At 46.4% G+C, this 17,252-nt stretch overlaps 1 protein-coding gene across 4 annotated transcripts in view; it reads right to left on the bottom strand.

Annotated features, from left to right (window-relative positions):
- SLC24A3 (solute carrier family 24 member 3) overlaps positions 1-17,252 on the bottom strand; it is a 185,877-nt gene that overhangs the window by 66,855 nt on the left and 101,770 nt on the right. For all 4 annotated transcript variants that reach the window (XM_040612246.1, XM_040612245.1, XM_040612249.1 and 1 more), the window contains exons 4-6: positions 9,476-9,550; positions 3,043-3,127; positions 1,016-1,119 (exon numbers count right to left, since the gene is read on the bottom strand). In XM_040612246.1, coding sequence (XP_040468180.1) covers positions 1,016-1,119; positions 3,043-3,127; positions 9,476-9,550 — 264 coding nt within the window. The remainder of the gene's footprint in view (positions 1-1,015; positions 1,120-3,042; positions 3,128-9,475; positions 9,551-17,252) is intronic.

Here is a 17,252-nt window from a genome sequence, read left to right on the forward strand (position 1 = left end):
CGCCCTGTATCGATAATGTTACCCTACTTTCTAGTCTTTACAAATAAGTCTGCACAGTAACATTTCAAAGAACATGTTATGAGACTGTAAAAATACCAGGCATGTTGGCAAGTGCTAAGGTGAATGCAGATTCAGATATTTAATTATACAGTCAATCATGTCTGCAATTGAGACAGCAGCTCAGATCTCACAACTTAATTACTTTAATTTCAGATAAATAGATTGTGTTGTTGTAAGAAGTTTGACATGCTAGGAAACAGTCGGAAATTATACTAGGAATGGATAGCCTTACTGCTAGTGAGGAAAAAAGATGGAGCATCCTTGGAGGTACTCAAAACCAGTCTGGATGTGGCCCTGAGCAACCTGATCTGACTTCAAAATCAGCCCTGCTTTGAGCTATAGGGGGCTGAGGTGGTGAGGGCTTTGGATCAGAGACCCCCAGAGGTCCGTTCCCACATAAACCATTCTGCGATTGTGGACATAAAAGAATGAGATGAACTACAGGCAAAGACTGTATCTTCCTCATACAGCTTCCTAAGTCAAGCCAGACACCAAAAATGTTGTGCCCGCTTAGCACACATATCCAAAACTATCTTGCACAAAGGCAGCATCTTTTGTGATGCTCCAGAAGCGTCATCATTCTTTCAGTGGCATCTTGTGTAGCTCACCAAAGTGCATTTTTAACAGCCAGTGGCACAGACATTTCCTGGCTCCTTTGGTCTAAAAGAACGAGAGACAAACGTCACAACGCATTTTTTAATAGCTACCCAGAGGAGGTGTTAAATAACCAATTTTTATTCCTTTGATTACCCACATATCTTGGGCAGCTTAAAACACCTGAGTTGACGTTTGCTGTTTTGCTTTTCGTTTCAAAAATGCAAGAGGAATAGCGTAAGGTTCTATTATAAAGAACAAAGCCAGAAAAAATTGTGGTGAGGTTGTGAACCTGGTAGCTGATTTCACAGTACAGCCAAGGATGAAGCAAGAATGGGTAGGAATCATTAAATGCTCTTACCTGTCCTGCAAAAAGCCCACACACACCAATAATACAGAGAATGTTAAATACAGCCGAGCCTACGATGGTTCCAACACCTACGTCTCCTTTTGTGATAAAAACACCTGAAAAACAAGTTCAAGGCAAGCTGTAAATTGGAAAGAGCAGAATTTTTCCACAAAAATTGCAGAACTCACACCCCATTAATGAATCTAAAGGCATGTACCAGTTCTGCTGCTTTTTCCCATATTTAATAGGCAACTTGCAGAGAAAGGTACTCAGGTGCATAAAGATGGGAGACCTGGATAGATCACCTAATGAAAACCAAATTCTTTAGATGTGTCTAAGTTACCAACCTCCTGGTCTTGTGATCCAATGTTATGGCAATACAAATAATAAAAGACAGTAAGCCCCTTGGGAACAGCTGGTCAGACACAAATCTGCAGGAAACTATCTCGCATAAGACATCCCCCCACACGTCCTTTGCTCCTCCCTATATCCCCCATCCCTACCAGCCTCAATAGGCAAGTAGGAACTGGAGCCAATTCAGAGCTGCCAGGCCACTAGCTACTTGTACACTGAATTGTGCCTCTCAGGATGAGTTATGGGGCGATGTTACAAGCTCCTTTGAACGCTCTTCTGTCAAATTTGGTTAAAACTGGCCAGTGAGGTTAATGAATTGACAGATACATGCATCGTGGTACTGTACAAAATTATTTCCTTAGGAAGTAAGCCTAAAAATAACACTCCATCTCCTGTCAGCTGTCTGTCTGCCTAAATTCACCACTTGCTTTTAAAGCTCCAACAGTATTTTACCAGCCAGTGTAGTTTAGACATTTTTTTCCCCACTTTATCCTTTTCTCAGAAATCTGTTACACAGAAGCAGTTACCTGCCAAGTGACACTCAGTATCTGGTGGATTACAACACAGCAAGATTATGATCTGACCATTAGGGCTTCTCTAAACCACCTGAAGGACTCTGGTTTTATTTTTGCTCTGCTACTGCACTACTCTGAATTGGAATATAACCCCAAATTGGTCCAATTTAAATTCCTACATTTTAAGGCTTTGCCTGCATAATCAGACCTCTCTGCAGAGTATGCAGCTTTGTGTGAATTAATTTGTGCTCTGCATCTGATAGCTGTGACTGAAATAGAAGTATTTTCTAGAGAAAGTAGCTAAGCTAAGAATAATTCTCCTCAGTGACAGAGAGCCTCCCTTAACCTCCCAACTGCTGCTCTAATGGTCACCTACCAATAGATGTGATGAGCAAAACTGCAAGAACACTTCCCCTTGTACCACACAGCATACGTACAGCATCATTTTAGAACAGCTGACTGCAGTCTCCTCTTAGCTAAAGGCTGCTTAATGACCACAGGAGTTTCCCAGGTTTCACATACTTGAGGACTGCCAAATCCTTTAATCACACCTCTCATAAGCAGAGTTGCTTTGGTCGGGTGATGCTTTGACCAATTTGTTGCTGTGAGACAGCATTTCAAATCCTCTTCTTCCCACTCTGGCTCTCCTCCCCACTCTGGCTTTCCCAGAGGGAGGTACTGTTGGAAGGCTAACCAGAGTGGAGGTGATGGCAAAGAACCTGCAGCTGAGGACACAAAAGAGCTTGTCTGGGTACCAGCCCAGGAGGCTGGAGGTGCATCCTTTCATGCTGCATCCTGGAGAAGATGCGGCAGAGAGTGTAGGAGGGTGGACAGGAGGGGAGAAGGCTGCACGTGCAGAGCTCAGCGCTGGGCGGTTTGGCTGTACTACAGCAAGGCAGATTAAGGGACAGCTCAAGTGAACTGCTTGCTGGCCCTAGTTTGACAGGGTCAGATCAAACCACTTCCAAGGTGGCCCTGCTGTGGGATAATGGGACTTTTTCACAGCCGCTTCATCTAGCAAGGATTCCCCTAAAACCAGCCCCATGTATGCCCACAGGGGAAGGGCCAGGTATGGTAATGAACACTACAGATGCTGAGCAATCCCATTTCAACTCTGAAAAATAGCCAGAGAAATGTGCAAGTTTCAAGAAGCAGCAGCAGGTTAGTTACCTATGACAGATGTAAACAACTCAGGAGCAGAGCTTCCCGCTGCCATGAAAGTTGCCCCAGCCACATCTTCGCTAAGATGCAAGCGCTGCAGAAAAACACATCAGAGTCATTGGTTACAACAGTGAGAGGCTGAAGGAATTCAAATAGAAACAATAAGCTGTCTGTCAGGAGCAGGAAACTGCCAATATGCATCAAATTTAATGTTAATGAAGTTTAAGGGAAGAAGTCATCACAGGCATTGGCTACTTAGGTTAGCATCTCCTTGTAGAGAGGGCGGGTTGGGCTGTGCTACCCTCCACAGAGGAGAGAAAGGGCAGTGAGAGAGAAAAGGACAACAGCAAGGCAGCCTCACCAGTCACGGCCCTTTGCCTCCTCCGTGACCCCCCAACAATACGCAACTTATCCACTTTGGCCCATAAAGGGTAGGGCTGGAGCTCAGGCTTGGTACACCCCCAGCCGCCTTCACTGCTATCATTTCAGCCTTGGACATTGAATTTCTCCTCACCTTCTTTCACCTGGATCACCACTGAAGATACTTACCTCCTACAGCCTTCCCCAAGCAGTGACCGAGGACTATCTAAAGCAGGGCGTTCTGGAAGGGAAAGGACCTGCTGCTCTACAAAAACTTCATCGGCATATGCTATTTCCAAAAATTTACTTGGTTAATTACTTGCTTTATATTTTCTGCATTCCCACTGCTCCATCTGCACAAGACACTGCTCAGCAAACACGACAAGCCTGTTAAAGACCACATGCCTCGCTGGCACCTTCCACAGCTTAATGAGTAGCTAAAAAAAGCCACCCCGCGCCATACGGCCATAAACTGCCGAGCTGTTACTACACAAAGCTGGTGTGCTCGCACACGTGCGAGTCAGTGGCTCCGCTGCAGCAGCAGCAGAGGGTGGCGAGGATGGATCCCTGCAGAACCGGCAGCGCGGATGGTTCCCTGCAGAACCGGCAGCGCGGATGGTTCCCTGCAGAACCGGCAGCACGGATGGTTCCCTGCAGAACCGGCAGCGCGGATGGTTCCCTGCAGAACCGGCAGCGAGGATGGTTCCCTGCAGAACCGGCAGCGAGGATGGATCCCTGCAGAACCGGCAGCGAGGATGGTTCCCTGCAGAACCGGCAGCGCGGATGGTTCCCTGCAGAACCGGCAGCGCGGATGGTTCCCTGCAGAACCGGCAGCGAGGATGGTTCCCTGCAGAACCGGCAGCACGGATGGTTCCCTGCAGAACCGGCAGCGAGGATGGTTCCCTGCAGAACCGGCAGCGAGGATGGTTCCCTGCAGAACCGGCAGCGAGGATGGTTCCCTGCAGAACCGGCAGCGCGGATGGTTCCCTGCAGAACCGGCAGCACGGATGGTTCCCTGCAGAACCGGCAGCGAGGATGGTTCCCTGCAGAACCGGCAGCGAGGATGGTTCCCTGCAGAACCGGCAGCGAGGATGGATCCCTGCAGAACCGGCAGCGAGGATGGATCCCTGCAGAACCGGCAGCGAGGATGGATCCCTGCAGAACCGGCAGCGAGGATGGTTCCCTGCAGAACCGGCAGCGAGGATGGTTCCCTGCAGAACCGGCAGCGGAGGGCGGTGCACCCAGGCTGGCAGGACGGAGGAATCCTGCCTCTGCCCCCTGCAGCAGCACAGGGCTTCTCTGCCCCTTGAACACTACCAAAGCACATCTGCACAGAGACAAGGTCACAGAAATCCTCTCACCAACCTTATCTGGACTGAAGATCCCACAAAGGATATTCTAGGCCCGTAAGAGAAGGTAACTCCATCCACTGACTGTGCAGCGAAAGCTTTGGTATGTACATTATGGGGACAAAGAAAAAGGAAGAGGTGTGCCCTCGCTGGGAAATGCTTTTTAAGCAGGAGGCCATAGCACCACTGCACTTCTATAAAAGCTCATGAAACCTGATTAAACACAGCTTTATGGAAAAATTACTTTAAATAGGATTGAAACTATTGTAAAAGTTCATAGGGCCAGAAGTAGATCCCCAAAGGCCCGTTTCTTCTGCAGGATTCTCTACGGAAATACAGAGACAGTCATCCTACAAGAATCAGTCTGCAACTCCATGGTTCTTTTGAAAGAAAAGATGGTCAGCCAAGGAAACCAGCTGTGCTGACTTTCTGTGGGGAGGGTTTAATTTAAAGCTATAGTAGGTTCCCTCGAGGACAGTTCCTTGACAATTTATTGCAATGTATGTGATGATTAAGTTAACACAATAGAGCATAACATACAGCACACTATGTCAGAGGCCAAAATGTATTCTCTGGCATCTGCAGACAAATGTTTGCAATTGACGTGTGACACGAGTTGTGCCACATAAACACCCTGTAACACCCATAAAGGAGAGTAGCTGGGCAAATGCAAGAACAAGCTGGTTTAGAAAACAAATGAAAGTCAGGGCATTGTTAAGTACATCCGAACTAAGATAAACATGAATGTCCACCATAGCAAGTGTTTTGGAACAAATTCTCATCTCAACACACACTTGGGAGCGCAAATGCTTCCTTGCTTTAACTCAGCAACCACTTCCAAACCAGATGAAGCTAAGCCAGAAAAAGGGCACTTATTTTAGAATTACGCATCTAAACTGTGAGCAACTGTAGAATAATTGTTGCTTGATCTCCAAGACCAAAAAAGCCTTCAGACAGGAGGTTTGAATTCTTTTGTGCTGGATAGGACAGTAGGTGGTATTTGGATTACTGATGGTCAACAGCAAGTCATTACCACTTTAGGGTTGTTTGCCTGCCGCATGCATTGCATGTACTGCCACATCCAGTACAACCTCTGAGATGTGAGTTTCTGCAGAGGGCTCTCGCCTCCTTCCCTCTCTCTTATTTTTTGTGAGTTAACAAACAAGTGAACACCCCAGACAACATCACAGGTCTTAATTCATCAGGTGATGGAGGACTCAGGTGGTCTTCTCCCTCACAAAGCAGCCCTGGCTGTCCAAGTCAGCCTGCTCATTTCACAGGGTCTTTATGTGACGAGTGCATCAGTTGGTGTGGGCAATGGTGGTAGCATCTGATATCATGGGGCAGCAGTAAAACACTCCCTTTCCTAGAAAAATAGGCAAGAGTGCATACTACCAAAGGCTGCAGAAGCCTTTATGAAGTGACCTGAGCCTTTACCCACACATTCTTGAGCACTAACATCAAGGACAAACCCTGAAAAGCTGAATGTTTTGAAGACAAGCCATTCTGGACTCGTAAAATCAAGTTTAGTGGGATCAAGAAACAGGAACGTGTATTTCTTTTGCTATCATGTGGTAACAGAACTGCTTAATTACACATAAAATACATAAATAAAAGGACTTGAATGCCCCCAAAGGTCACCTATGGGGTGAGAAAAACCTTTTTGGGGAGAGAATCAAGTAGGAGCAATAGCAATAGTAAAATTCTGATCCATTTGTCTGACTAATTTTGATAATTTCTAATGACACAGTATCTTTCTTCTGACAGTAACTTAATTCCAGAAAGCAAGATTTAGTGTTCTATCACTAAGTTTTCTTTTTCACGAAAAACTGAATAAAACTTGTTATTATCACCTTATTTTATTGGTGTTGTTAAGTGGTTCAGAACTGTTAAAGTGCATGAGGAGTTGTTACATACCATTGAGAAGAATACAAATAACTAAAAAGCAAAGATCTGGTCAAGTGAAAATAGCCTTCTAGGATCCAGGGGATTGTAAATACTATGTTAAAGTCACATGGGGAGGGTGTTTGCTTTTTAGACATCAGATGCCTGTAAAAATCCAGACACATCTGAGAATTTGTCAGAACACATGGCACCGTAATTCTGATGCTTGTATCTCTATAACCAACCTTCCAGGGCAGGTGGAGAGATGCACAGATCCTGCACCTATAGAATGCTAATGACAGCAGAAGAGGGACTTCTCCAGTCTGAGAGCCTCTCATTTACAAGAACTATGTTTACCACCAGTACAGCCAGAAACCATTAACACTGTGCACAGTGTTCCCTACCATGACTTGTAAGTACAGTTGAAGACCAGCCTTTCCATTGACCAGTGCAGGAAACAGAGGTGTGGAGAAGTGACAGAGCTTGTCCAGGGTCGCTGAGGGAGCCCACAGCAGCGCTGGAACAGGAGGTAGTGCTCCAAAGACCAGATCAGACCTCTTTGCCATAAGCAAGGCCACAAATCAAAATACACTTGTAGATGGAATTTAACGAATGCTCAGCCAAGAGAGATAATAACATCCTTCTATCTCCTGGCTCCAGCTGCGTCCCTTTGGGTGGCAGGCCTGCCCTTGGGCATATCGACAGCACCCCAAAATACAAACCTGTCCTGGACACCGCTTACTAGGTTCAGGTTTTGTTTGTCGACAGCAACCTGAGCCGGCCTTCTAGACCCACATTTCCCAGCAAGGTTCCCTTGACTCGGGAGAGGTTAAATAACTCAGCATACCTACATCACCACCACCACATCAATGTCCCCGTTCCCTTCCCCTGAACCCCATGTGTCCTTCCCTACAGTGTGCAGCAACGCTGCAGGAAAGAAGAAGCTCCTGCCCTGTGTTGTTGCCCTTCAGTTACCTGAATACTTCTGCAGCAAAACAGCAGGATTTCCTGGGGACTATTTTTTCTTGATGATGCAAAAAAAAGGCTTGTATGGCAGGGTGCTGAACTACAAATAGCAGGTCAGGTTAGAGACAACTTCCATCACAGCTGTCAGTGCAAATGATTCCTCCTGCCACCTCCTACATCTCCTCCCAGCGCCAGGCACAGCCCAGACCCTGATGAGCGACACTTATTGCCAGGCAGGCCGGCAGGCGTCTCCTACAGCTGACAGAGACGTCTAACTGGCAAGACCAAACCGTATTTGCTACATGCAAAGATTTCATTGCCCAAGACTGACGTTGCAGAGGGCTCACAGTCACTTTGGGCACATGGTCTGTGTTCACCCTGTAGCTGTCTGAGCTGATTCAGGCTAAAATGTACTCCTCGTCTCCTAAAATTTCATCACGCCAACCTTAGCAAAAGAGGGACAGAGCTGGAAGTGTTCAAGAGCTTCTTTACAGCTGACCTAGCTGTCCCTGCTGCTTTACAACTTACACCGACGCAATGCAAGGTATGAAACTCATGACTTAGGAGGCAAGGCACAAGACCCACGATTCCTACTGGGATAATTCACCAGAGGTTTTAATTTTTATCAGCTAAGGGTAGGGCCTAGTGTTTTTGAAGAGGCATCTGCAAAGACACATAAACACTAGGCAACAGCAGCTATCACAGCATGAACAGCTGAAGCAGGGAGCCATCAGCCTGTGGTCTCTCACACTGGGCATCGCATGAGCAAAGCCAAAAGGCCCCGGGAGAAGGGGCGTGCTGCACTTCTGCAGCGTCCGGAACCGAAACGGAGACTTCGCTTCTAACTGCAGTCCAAGCAGCCAAGCCCAGCTCGGGCATGGGTCTGCTCAGGGCAGTCCTGCTCTGGCTAGGCAGCCCTTCCTCCAGTGGCTGCACTGGGAGCCCAGAAGCCCCGGCAGCGTGTGTGTCCCCACCAGCTGGGCAGTGGGAGCAGGAGGGAGGCTCTCCTGGGGCCAGGACCACGCACAGGGGCAGCACTCAGCTCCTGGGGAGCTAGCTGACAACTCGGCATCTCTTGCTCCCCTGAGTGGTTTTTTGTGTTTTGTTTTGTGGTGTTTTCTTTTAAATACCAACACCTCTTGTGCGCTTTTTCTTTTCCAGCCTGATGCTTGGGAGGTTTCTAAGTTTTAAGGTAATGGTTTATGAAACCCAGAAACACCCCGTGGATCAGTATTTCCACTCAAAAGAGAAGAAATAAAAGGTTACCATCTTCTAAGTCCCTGGAGGACCAAGCGACGTGCCCAAAGCCATAACTGAACCAAGGCGCCGTTCCCTATGTGGGCAACGAGCAATGCCCCGGCCCTCTCGCGCTCTGAAGACTGGCCCCCACCCCAGGGGCAGGGCTTCTCAGCCAGCAAGGTGCGAGCCCATCAGTGGCGAGCAGCAGAGCACAGGACGAGCCAACAAAGCTCTGCTGGGCTTATGACCTGGAAGCCCAACTGCAGCCAGCACCGCCGAGGAGCCTGCAGCGTGGGGCTGAGTGGGAATCACTGCTCTAGAGAACGTGTTTTTCACCATGTTATAAATTGCCTCCGTTTTTAAGAAGTGGTATGATGCACATACAGAAATTGTTATTTGAGAGGTGACTGCTGGCTTTACGAGGGCACGCCAGCCAAGTTTACCCACCAGCAGACTCTCAGCCCGTCTCCTGTGACCGAGAACATGAAGCTGAGCCAACACACACACACAGTGTTGAGCAACTAAACAAGAAGCATGGGGAATGCTCTAAGACAACAGTAAATACACTGTCATCATGTTCTGAGGTTCTCAAGAACTGCTGCTAAAGCAGCACACAAGCTTAAGTAACATCTTCTAATACTTACTTCGCAAATCTTTTCCAATGAAGGGACAAAGAAATCATCACAGACAATTGCCAAAGCATAGAACATATACACAGCCTGCAAAAGAAAAGAGAGAATGTTGAGTCTGGAGATTGTCAAGCAGAAACAGCATCCCAATTCATCTTAGGTTTGTTTTGGTATATACTTTTTAAAAAACCAAAATGCTCATGCAAGAAAGAATTCATGGGGGTGCTCTGGGATTTAATGGAGAGATCATGAAATATGTATCCAAAAGTTCTTATGAGCTATCAAAAGCTGCTGAAAGTTTATCATCATCATAAAGACTACCTTCCTTCCCCTCCCACCCCGCAATTCTCTGGATATTGCTAAGCCACACTTAAATATTTTTGCCTTCCTTCCCTCCCCCCCGGCCTTGTTGCACAGTGTAAGGCTTTTTTATGATTACGTTCTGTGAAAGTCTAAACCCTAGAGGAGTGATTTTTGAAATGCTAGTATTTTGAGAAAGGGGAAAGGAGCTTGTTTTCTGCAACTGACAGCCCTGCCATGTCATCTGGAATCCCAGTGATAATCCTTGCTGAACTCCACACAGGAACAACTTCCAAATGACTGAAACCCAAGGGGGAACACCAGACTTTAAAGGATACCTGGCAAATCAACTCTTCCATTTCTCACAGAATTATGGAAGCATTTAATCTGCATTTCTGTATTACTAAACAGAACACGTGAAGGCCTGATCTCTGCCCTGACAGGCAAATAGCACAGCACGGCTTACATCTGGGTGACACTGGATGACCACCAGAGGACCCCTGACCCATTAGGTCACACATGTGTAGTAAGAGTATAGATATGATAAGTAGTTCATGGAACTGTAATGAATATGTTAACAGTTTCTCAGAAACATCATTAATATGTATAGATCTGCCATATAAAGATAAACAGAGAACAAAGTCAGTATGCACGTTGGGTGGAACTTATTCCCCATGCATCCAGCGCCAAAAATAAAGAATGCCTGCTTTCTAAAACTCCAGACCAAATATTAGAGAGTTTTGTCTCCAATTTTTTGGTATCACGTGCAGCTAAGCTCTTGTCCTCCCTCCCATATTGCTCAGAGGAAAGGTCCTCTATCCCCTGCTGTGACTCACATCCTGGCACTGGAAAGAAAAATACTTTGTGGGCGCAGGGGAAAACCAGGGGGAAAGCATGCCAGCTACCTAACAGAGCACTGCATCACAACCAGGCTTGTGCCATGCCCCAGCCTGCTCTAGTTTGCTGGTGCAGATGTATCTGAGGCCACCCAGGCTACTCCTGCAGTACTGTATACAAACTTAGGCCTGTGGTAAAGCAACAGAGCCAGAGATATGGAGACCCAAAGGAATAAGGGCATCATCCCAACAGGGTAGCTGTGCCCATGCTGCTCAGAGGACACGCTGCAGAGAGGAGAGCTGCAGCAAAGCTTTAAAGCCAAGTGTCCTGTACAGTAGGGCAGCAGGAGAGAAGAAAGGACCACTGCATCCTCTGAAGACCTGCAAGACAGGCCAGCGCTCATCCCCTGCAGCACTCCTTGGTGTCAGGTATGCAGTGTATCTATTTCAGCTGGCATCCCCATAGGAACTAGAAAACAATCTGTCTGCATGTGCTACTGAAAACCCGCCACAGAGAGAATCTACATTACCGTCTCGGATCTCATTGTCAGCAGACTACAGTATCGGCAAAGGTTTCTATATCGCCATGTAGCTGTGAAAGCACGCGGCACGCACAAGCAAGATCCTTCGATTTGGGGCATGCAAACAGGGAAGCTCTGCTCGGGACATAAACCTGGAACAGACTGCACTGAAGCAGCTGCACACAACCAGCTATGTCCAAAAAGAGAGAATGTGAAAGGCTGCACACAGCAAGGCAGGAGAGATGAACACCTGAGCTCTCCCTCTCCAATTCCACACCCCTCCCCCAGGAGTTTGCTGGCTGCCTCTGGGTCAGACCCGGTGAGAAGCTGTGTGCTCAGGCCAGCAGACTCACCGCTCCCATGCACCGAAGGAAATTACATCCCCCCGCATCACATTGGGCACGAGGTCACTGCAGACAGAGAGACACATGCTGCTCTGGAGCAGTGCATATCATTAACCACGGCAGCAAACTGAGCCTCAGCGCCAGGTCTGCACGGTGCACAGCACAGTCCCAGGGCTGGTTTACAGCATCACAGGCCCATGGCTGGTTTATAGCATCACAGTCCCACAGCAGCATCTAGATTCCCATCCTGCCCTGAGCTTACACCTTTTGTCTGACTTGATCATATAAATGCCCCTCACGCTGGAAACATGCAACTCCTCCATAATATTTTGCTAGGTTTTCAAGCACATGTAGTTGTTTGTTGGTTTTTGGTTGTGGTTTTTTTTTCTTAAAGATAGACCTGCCTACCTGTAGAGCTACCTTTACTGTGCCAAAAGCAAACAGCGCCAGAAAGAAGTAATTTTGGCATGTGGTCCAACAAAGCAGGTGAGCATGCATCAATCCCTTGTGTTTCCACAGTGTCACCCACAGGCACTCCCAAAGTGAGACAAATCTACTTTGAAGTTCAAAGATGGCTCCATCTTTCTTGTAACACCTGCCATGTACCCCTATAGAACTATTTTTACAAGTAGTGCAGCTCCAGTGGATAACTAGAGCTAAGAAAAGTGGCCACTACTTGTAGAAAAACACTGTCTTAATCCTAGCGAAGCACAGAGTTATTACCACATCACCAACAGATCCTCCTGCTTTGCTTGTTTTTGAAGTTTACTGTTGAAGCTTGGGTGATGGGAGGAGACCAGAGTATATTTTTCTGGAGGGAAAGCAGCAATAAAAACGGCCTCTGGGGTTTTGTTCCTGTTTTAATTTTCCAGGAACAGGTTTAAATCCCCCAAACAACCAGATTCTAACTTGCCAGAATTTAATTATAACTTTGCTGCAAAAAGCCAGTAATTTCTGTGAAAATCTCAGCCATGAAAACTTTTGAAGCCCCAAAATAATTCAAGTATACTTTTTTTCAGGATTAGATACGAGAATTTCATAATAATGGAAGATTTTGACACCATCTTGAAGATTCAGTGCTAGACTGTCACTTCAGATAGTCTCTGTGCTCTCTCTGTCATTACTCATATACATGAATAAATGTAACTTACCGTTTATGAAAGTCTTACACTGCAAAATGGCCCAGAAGACCATGCATGTAAGCAAAATTCCAGCTCTACAACTCTGCTGAGTGCAGCAGAGACCTTCATCTTGTAGAAGGAGCACTAGCTGCTGACATGATACCAACAGATAACTGTACAAACAGAGATAAGGGAAGCGCATGGCTCACAGACACTGTACATCATAGGAAAAAGTACCAGAAACAGCCCCAGAGTGTTACATAGCCAAATCTCATTGAAATACAATGGATAGTGGGTGCCCAACTTCAGGCTGGATTTTTTTATCTGCTAATCATACTAATCTGCAGTGGGTCATGCCATCATTTTCCCTTCCCAAATACACAGTAATGCCTTTCAAGAACACTAATCTGTACATCATCATCCCTAGAAATTGAGAGCATCCTCTATATTTGACATAATTTACAGTCACAGAGTGCAGGGCATCATATGGTTGCTCAGGCTTCCTGCAATCTGCCGCTGTTGTGGTAGCCAAGTTCTCCCAAACGGGGGGGGGGGGAGGCGATGGGGACAGAGGGGAGACAACAAACCAAAAAAAGCACACGCTCAAAAGCCAAACCAGCTCACTTCAGCACCTGCTTCTACACGCGGCACACATGGACAGTCTTTGCCTCCTGTACATTCTCACGGATTTTTCAGACCATGTGAAGTTACCACATTGTATGCAGCACTCACCAGAAATACAATCAGTCCCAAAGGACATCAGGTACAAGATGTCCATCAGTTCAAGTTCAAGAAAATCCTTCTGAAACACTTTAAATTAGCAGTCAAATGATGCCAGGCGTGGGTTTACACTGTCTGTAGCGCGGACCAGAATGGCAAGGCACATCCATATCCCCGTTCCCATAGGCAGGTACAAAAGCTACATCTCATTGTGTTCCGATTTTCAGAGGACACAACTACAACCCAAAGAGGTGACATGGGAATTTTGTTTTGTCCACCCATGCTTACACATTTGTAAGATCAGGTAGAAAAGAAGAGGCAATAATGGGACTGAAATGAGTAAGGAGTAGAAAAGCCAATGTGAAGAAACTGCTGTCACACTTTCTCTAATTCTCTTGGAGGTAGTGGGGAATGCCACGCTGCTGCGTCTGCTGAAAGCACTGAGCCAAAGCCTGCTCGAGTCACTAAGATTATTGTGGGTGACTTCAGCAAATTTTAACACCAGGCTGATAAAACAGATCAGGCTGAACCCACACTGACTTACATGCTTGAGCATTTATTTTCAATGACCTCAATGTCACAAATCTGGGTTTGGCTGTGAGTCTTCTCTAATTTGATTTAACTGGTCTGAATGCAATACAGTATAAAGTGTCAAAATCTAAGGAGTATCTAGCTAGAAAACAGCTTGGTTCACAAACCAAAACACTAGCAACTACCTTTGGAAAGCAAACACAGGTGGTAAGTGAACACAGGAAGACAGTAACTGTTATTTCCCTGAAAGTTGCTTGGGTGATTTTTTTTATGGTGGAGCTTTTTTTTGTTTGTTTGGGTTTTAAACAAACAAAACAAAATCAGGTTTAGAGTTTGGGCCAGCAGGAACATAACAAAAAAACCTAATTTTACATCAAGTCAGTCTCAGAAAGATGGAGCCCAGACACCAGTCCAGGCTATTTTATGTGGAAAGAAGAAAGCCAGCCAGCATCAGGGTAAGCAAGTCTGTTCTGTAAGTCAAATGTGGAGAATGCAAACAGCATGGCTTTAACATTTTGCAGCTGATTAAATGGTATCAGCTTCCATCCAAATTAACCTGGGGATCCAATGGAGAGACCCATTCCTTCTCCCTTTGATGCATGCAAGTCCATCCTCACCAGTATGACGGGAGCAGCAGGCTTAGCACAGGTAAGGAAAGCAGCAGGGCAGCACTTGCTGAAGCCTCTTCCACCTGACAACAGGCATCAGGGATAAAGGCAGCAATTGGGCAAACGCGGGTGTGCACAGGCAGAGCTGGAGCATGACGTGTGTAATGGCCATGGGGGACAACACGATGGACAGAACAGAAAAAACAAGTCTCAGCTCCAGCATCATTTAGTTGAGTTTAGCTTGAAGTGAGGACATGGAAGCCTTTAAACAGGCAACCTACTTAAAAGACAAGTCTTCCTCCTCAGGACATTAAAAAATTACAAAAATATAATGGCCCTACATAAAAGGATTACAAATACCAGATTAAGTAGTACATTAGGATTGATTTTAAAATTATGATTCTAACAAATAAGCATCAGAGAAGTAATTGCAATCTCTGCATCAGAGGAGATTAAGTATCTTACTTGAAATGTATGTTCTGTTGCACAGGACATAAATGATAATTTTTCACATTTGTCCAGCAGTCCTTTGAGTTTCCCATGCTGGTCTTCATACTCAGATTAAAACTCACTTTGCTGAGCCAAAGCAAGAAGCTTTTCATAATAAAGCTTAATGCTGTAGGAGCCAGCAATTCCCACAGCCCTGCCTTCTTCCCAGGACAGCCAGGAAAAGAAGAGGTGACCATTCCTAGCTGACACCCCCACAGACCTCCCACACCAGGCAAGTGGGCATTACCAAGGGCCATCACTGAAACCACTGTTACAAGCACAGGGCTTTCCTCAACTCCCAGTGCATTATAAAACCACCCAAAATGCCATTATCAAAGAAAAATTAAAAAAAAAAAAAAAAAAAAACCAAAAAAAACCCCAAACGAGAAACCCACAGAGTCCAAGTTCACTGGGAGCAGCAGCCCATGGTACCACAATGCACTCAGCAGCAAGCTATGCTGTGCAGCATCGCTGAGGTAAGCACGCCTGGGACACTGGAAAATCATCACCCTAATGAGACAGCTCTGTGCTGTAGGAATATACACAGCTGTTTTTCAACTCAGTGTAGAAATAGATAAAGACAAGATACATCCAGAGCGACCTACATTTTCTGAGCAGCTTGCACAAAGGAGGCTGGTGCACCCTGTTCCCATGGCTACACCGAACCACCCGCTCTGTCACCCTGCTCAGCGTGCAGAGCCCTCGTGCCATCCAGCCAGCGGCTCGACCGACCGCACGCATACACGGGCCTTTCCACTGGCAGCGCAGTGTGTCCTGGCACCACATCCCGGATACATCTAGAGAAAGCTGGGAAAAGGGGAGCCAACGCTGTACTGTCAAAAAGATGGGTAACACAGGGATCAGGGCAGAGCCTGCAGCTGGGCAGACAATGGCTGAGCAGGGATGTGGCAGGGAGGAAAGACAGTGCCCATCCCATCAGACTCTTCCAGGGAAACCTGCAGCAATACCCAAACCCTCCTTCCTCTCCTGTAAGCAAAGACCTTAAAAATTACTGGGTGAAGCAATTTCCCTCCCCTGTCTCATGGAGGTAGCAGGTGCCTATCATCCAGTGTCTACAAGCACAGTAGGGCTGGGGGTCTGCACAAGCATCAGTATGCATCTGCTAAAACAAACGAAACCCCATCCAATGCTACAAGAACACCTAGACACCTGCACACCACCAGGAGCTGTGTTAAGATTGCAAAACGAAGCTCTCAAGTGGCGGGGAGCTCCTGGATGGTAGGTTGTGCACTTGATACTTTAGCAGTAAACAGCACCAGACTCTCAAAATCCAGACCCGGGCTTCCTCCAAACCAGCAACTCAGTGGAGGTGTCACTATCCATAGCAGCATGTCCTCTTCTCAGAGAGGTCATGATGATAACAGCAGTGAAGCAATCAGCTGATGAGCTCTGAAGTATCTAGGGGGAAATCGAACACTGTGGCTCCAAGCCTGTAGTATGTTTTCAGTGGCCCACTTCTCCTTTACACTGAAGTATTTTCCGCTCAGACCTAAAACTATCGCTAAACTGCTCCTGTCCAGTTTTTCCTAGATTTTTGAAGTGTTTGGGGATTTACTTTCAACTTCATGAAGCATCAGATTACATGAAGTAGTTCTGCACAGCCCCACCACGGGATCTGCTGGGGTCTTTTGTGTTTTCACTTCTATTAAGCAATGGGGAGAAGATGCCTTGGGAATCCGCTGAGAGGCCATCCATCGCATTCCCCCAGGGCCCCAGTTCACTGCATTTTCCCCCTGGTTCTCTGGCTTCTGTTAAACCAGCTTTACCTCCACGCCTTTCAAAAATAAACATGAAAGTATGGACAAAGGGGGAGAGGAGAAAGAACAAATTTTTAGTGAAACAAGTAAAAACTGTTTAAGGGGAGGTCAATAAATATGAGAAGTATGATGATGACCTGCTAATCATCACTCCCTTGTTCTCCCTACAGTCACAAAGCCCCGTTTACAGTCCAGTTTCCTCAAACTCGCAAAGAAATTTCAATGGAGACAAGGTGACTTTCCTCCACAAAGAGCATTTCTGCTCATGCTCTGATTTGATCACACATTTGGTAACTATGGCTGGAAGGTAAAAAAACAGGATTACAGGTTTATCACCTCAATACGATGACAACCCCTGTCAACTCTTTAGTTTAGTCTAACAGGCAGGTTGCTAAATGATGACTGTTGTCTATTTTCTCCAAGTATCAGTTTTCTCTTTGACAACAGGTTACAAACAATTACTCTGCTAAAGGAGAAGGCAAAGCATTTGTCATTGCTGCTTTTGCTCCCCACTCCACCCAAGGGGCTGGACCAGGGCCATAGG

This window comes from Falco naumanni, chromosome 12, assembly GCF_017639655.2.
Source record: "Falco naumanni isolate bFalNau1 chromosome 12, bFalNau1.pat, whole genome shotgun sequence".
Classification (NCBI taxonomy): Eukaryota; Metazoa; Chordata; class Aves; order Falconiformes; family Falconidae; genus Falco; species Falco naumanni.